The sequence below is a fragment of the Notechis scutatus genome, chromosome Z (genome assembly GCF_049901735.1).
Source record: "Notechis scutatus isolate UNSWTSFEM ecotype Mainland chromosome Z, rNotScu1.2, whole genome shotgun sequence".
Lineage (NCBI taxonomy): Eukaryota > Metazoa > Chordata > Lepidosauria > Squamata > Elapidae > Notechis > Notechis scutatus.
The window spans coordinates 131,999,647-132,004,411 of record NC_142025.1 but is presented as its reverse complement, the minus strand read 5'-3'; the positions used below and the strand labels follow the sequence as shown (position 1 = coordinate 132,004,411).

The window sequence follows — 4,765 nt, the reverse complement described above, 5'->3', positions numbered from 1 at the left end:
TCCTTTCCTACCCCTTTCTCCCAAATATTCATTTCTTCCAAATAATTTTACTGCTGTGTAAAATTATTGCATAGTTTCACCTTAAATTTCTCACTAATTAATCTCAATTTATCCCTAAACCTCTGGACATTTTATCTTATGGTATTTTATCTTAAGTATTGATCTCACTATAAAAAGAAGAAACTAAGAAAGGGCTCACCGGAAGAGAAGAAAATAAATAAGAGGCAATTCTTCTCAGGACAGAAATAAAATGAGGATGTGGCTTTTTTGGCTAAGAGAATTAACTTCCGGTTCACATAGTCCTACTTTTCATGTCTTTTTTGTCCTGTAAGAAATTGCCCAAATTCCTTCTCTGCAGGGAAGGGTCAAAAAAATTCAAGATGGTGGTTGCCATAATGGCAATCATAGGTGACACCGATAAAAGATGGTGGGTGTTTAATCATGCTGCCATCTTAATCCTGTTCCCTTGCAACCGATGTCCCTGCTTCACATTTTAAGATGGCTACCCTCCTGTTCTTCCTGAATTTCCATTCAGTGTTTTTTTGCATATGATACATACAAAAATCACAAGACAATGGGTTCACAACAGTGATTAACTAAGGTTGCAACCCTTCAGAGAGAAATATCTTTCAGAAAATAAGAGGAAGCCAATATCGGCTTCTCCAAATTATCCTGTCACAAGTCATGGTTTTCGAAAGGTTAGACTAAATTCAGTTGTGCACCTCAGTTGGGAGCTGGGACATTTTAAAAAAACATTTCTTGGTTATTTTTCTATCTCCCCTTCCTGCTAAATATTGAGATGGCATGCATTATAGTCCTTTCATCAAATGTTAATACCACAATGACTACTTTGTCACCTATGTTGAGTTGAGAAAAAAACACACACAAAGTTGAGTCTTTCAGCACCTTTCTTGACAGCTAAATTATAGGAAAGGCAAAATTTTATTTTAAAAAGTGTTACCGGTAAGGGAAACGGGCAGCATACTTGAGTTAACCACATCTACGGTTTTGAGCAAACTGTAAAATGTCAATTGTTTCTTTCACAGCACGGATGCTTCCTTTCAGATCAATTTGATCACCATTACATTTTGTGAAAAATAAAAGTTCCTTTCAAGGGTCACTTAGGCTAATTTCAGCCCAATTGTAATAAATTGTAATTGTATTGCACTGATGAGGTTACTTAATTTGGTAATGAAATGTCTGCAAGAAAACCATAAAAGAGAGAGCAACAAGGACACCACACTTTGAACCTAAGCTACACATATTTTCTATTTATAAACATATTTTATAGTAGGTATGAATTTAAACATTTCTTTCTATGCATCTAAAGTATTGGAGGAATATAGTAAATGCTCCAGTTAAAATTTCTTCTACTAAATACTTCACTGTGTGGATCACAGTTATTCAGTCAATATATATATATATATTTGAATTTTGATGTGAGAGAAGTCTCTAAAATTAACATGGACAGTTTAAGAAAATAAAGAAGTGGATCATCAAACAAATCAACCTACATTTTTTGGCTCCTTTGTCTCTCTGAGGTTCATGATGATGATATCTAGTTGGGTAATGAAACACCTGCAAGAAAACAACCAAGCTCAGGAAGAACTAAGGAGGCCTCATTTCAAGCCTGAGTTGCAAATGTTCTTCTTTATCGCAACCTAGTGTTCTCATTCAAAGCACAGATGACCAGCTTCAAATGATCATACTTTGGGCATATTATGGGAAGACTTGGTTCTCTGGGGAAGGCCTTAATACAGGGGCGTCAAACTCAAGGCCTTTTGAGCTTTAGATCTGGCCCACGGCCCCCCCTGGAAACAGTGAAGTACTGGCCAGCGGTGCCTCTGTCAGCAAAAATTGAGTTTGCAAGGGGCATGCATGGACCTTCCAAGCTCCGTTTCTTCTGGCAGAGAGTTGCAGGAGGCCATTGCAGCTGAAAACGGAGCTCGGGTGCCCGTTTTCCCTGGCGGAGCGCTCGGGACACCACAGGTACCCCTGACATGAGTGACATTGAGCTGGCCAAGCCCACCCTGTCCACGCCCACCCCATTGAAGGCCACGCCCACCCCACTGAAGGCCACACCCACCCCACTGAAGGCCACACCCAACCCATCTGATGCAGCGCTCAATAAAATATAGTTTGACACCCCTGCTTGATACTAGAAAGCATAGAAGTAAAGATGAAAAGAAAGTGATCAGCAGCAAGGTACAGTGATGATGGCTTCACTGTTGGAAGACCCAAGAAACCAAGTTAGAGATAGGCTCAAAAAAAATGAGAATATTAGTAGATGGTTGAACTAGGGAGTTTTTAAAGTTCTCTGGGCATGTTTGCTTGTAATCATGTTGCTTGCTTGCAACCATGACCATACTTGAAATATGCAGTTCTGATCACCACAATTAAAAAAAAAAAATCAAAACCTCAAAAGTATGGAGAGAAGAGCAAGAAAGAACGTTAAGGATCTGGAAGCTAAATTGTATGACAAACGTTGAGGGACCTAGGTAGGTCTAGCCAATTGGAGAAGTGGGAAAGGGGACACACATGATAACTGTCTTCCAGCATTTGGGGGGCCATCAAAAGGAGAGGGGATTGACTTATTTTCTAGGGCACTGATGGACAATTTTTCTGACAGCTATGCATTGTGGATGCTCCATCACTGGAGGTTTTCAAGATGAGACTGGACAACCATTTGATTGGGATGGTATGAAACTTGAGCAGAGGGTTAGATTAGAAGACTTCTGAGTTCCAGCCTTACGATTCTATGACTCTATGATATTATTGCAGATGTTTCATAACCGAGCTTGGTCACACCACCAGTGCTGACAATGTGACTAAATCCTGGTTTATGATTCTGCAGGTTAGAAGAGCAACTCCACAGTGATTTGTGCTCTACACTGACAGTTTTGCAAGGATTTTCACTTGTTTTTAAATTTTGTATTCCCTTATTACTTTTATTGAGAGTTTAGCTGCCTTTGCTTGATTGCAATGAGTAATCATAAAGATCAGCTAATTTTAAAATAAGCAAAGTTTGTGAAAGTATTGCAATGGCATTCTTATAAAATTAAGATTGCCCTATGGACTGAAAACCTCAAATTATCCATTAGATGGCAATAAGGATTTATACCTTTATTAATCTCTTTGCTGCCATCTAGTGGACCAGCATGGTTATGCAACTCCAATTGGCCATTTTATTGTTACCTATTGGTAATATTTTCAGTCTCTGCCTGGATGCTGTCCATGAAACCTTACATCATGAAACCTGTTAATCTTTAAGATATTCCTGGACTTTCCATTGTTTTGGTTGTAACCAAAACAATTGAAACAAAGCACATTTATGCCTTTGTTAAACAAAAGCTAGTTTTAATATGAGGGGGCAGGAAACAAAGGGCAGAGAAGAAGAAGAAAACTTCTATCGTGTTTTAACTTCATCACACTAATTTTATACCAAGTTTTGGTAATGAACCAAAATCCTCTCGTATATCTCTGCTTCTCAACCTCCTTTAATGTATGTCCCCACCCCTTCTCTCTCCTTTGAGGGATGGACTTTCTTTTCAACATTAAAAAAAACACCTCTCTCAGATTAGAGCTGATTGCAAACTCCCTGCAAAGCTCCCTCAGAGTTTTTTCTTATCTTCTTTCCTTGGGAACCAACCTTACTGCAAACTAATTTCTTATCCTTCCAGGCATGGATTTTCCATCGATGCTTTTCTACCTGGGCACAGGTGAGTGTCCCTAGCAAGGGAAATCCTATTTGCATTAATTGGGGACCCCCTCCCTATCTCACCAATGTCTTTATCCTAATTAAGATCCTAAACATAAAAAAAACTTGTAAAGTCCAGCTGCAAAAATCAGCTACTTTCCACCCCACCCCCCAAAAAAATCACATTTCTTTTCTTAAAGCGTTGGTTTAAAAAACTGTGCTACTTACTCCTTGAACACTAGCTGCAGTCTGGGGCAAACTGACTCTTTCACCAGCTTCACAAACAATGCCAATTCCTGTGTTAACAATGCCACAGGACAAAGCAATTTATAATAACTTTTTTCAGCTTCTCCTTTCTAGAAGGAGGAAATCATAATACTCCAGTCATCTAAGGGAGTAGATCTGCGAAATGGGTAACATTAATTTTTTTTCTTTAAAAAAAGATTTACTGACATCTACAAGGTATCTTTATTTTGTCACTAATAGCCTACCCTGCCAGCAAAAATATTCCTAATTTTGCAATGGTGGTGAATACCTGTAGCTCGGGTGTAAGATGAGGGTGAGGGTTTGTCCTCCAAGCTTCTGGGTGGCTTCCAAGTATTTTGTTACCAGACTGAGTCACATCTTCAGGGGAGTTTATGGGATGTCAGGGTCAGTGTTCCTGTGTTTATAAGGGCTCCAGGTGTGAGCATGTCAAGGGAGGGTCTAGTAATGGGTCAGCTGTGAGTTATCAGGGAGTCTTGTGATGGGTCTTGAGGTGGGTTGTGATAAGGAGATTACATCAGGGTCATCGGGAGGTGAACTGCGGCTGATTGTGGGGGGTGGAATTGCATGGGTTGGTTGAGGGTCAGTGCTGTCCCTGGTTGGTTGTGTGGTTGATTTGGATTCTGAGGGGTTCGTAGGCTGGTTGTAGGTCGATGTGTCTGTTGAAGGGATTGCTTGTGGAGTGCCAGGCTTTGATGAACCCACGAGCGTGGCAGGTGCTAGCGTAGCCACCAATTTTTGTGTTGCTGCAATCAAATTGGTGCTGTTTGGTGGCAGTGTGGGTAGGGTTTAAGGATTTGGGAT

The 4,765-nt window shown here is 40.1% G+C and overlaps 1 protein-coding gene across 1 annotated transcript in view; it reads left to right on the top strand.

Moving 5' to 3' along the window:
• The first annotated feature begins 3,697 nt into the window (after positions 1-3,697).
• Positions 3,698-4,765, top strand: part of LOC113422512 (integrin alpha-D-like) — a 48,562-nt gene continuing 47,494 nt past the window's right edge. Inside the window, exon 1 of the mRNA XM_087947443.1 lies at positions 3,698-3,719. Coding sequence (XP_087803569.1) covers positions 3,698-3,719 — 22 coding nt within the window. The remainder of the gene's footprint in view (positions 3,720-4,765) is intronic.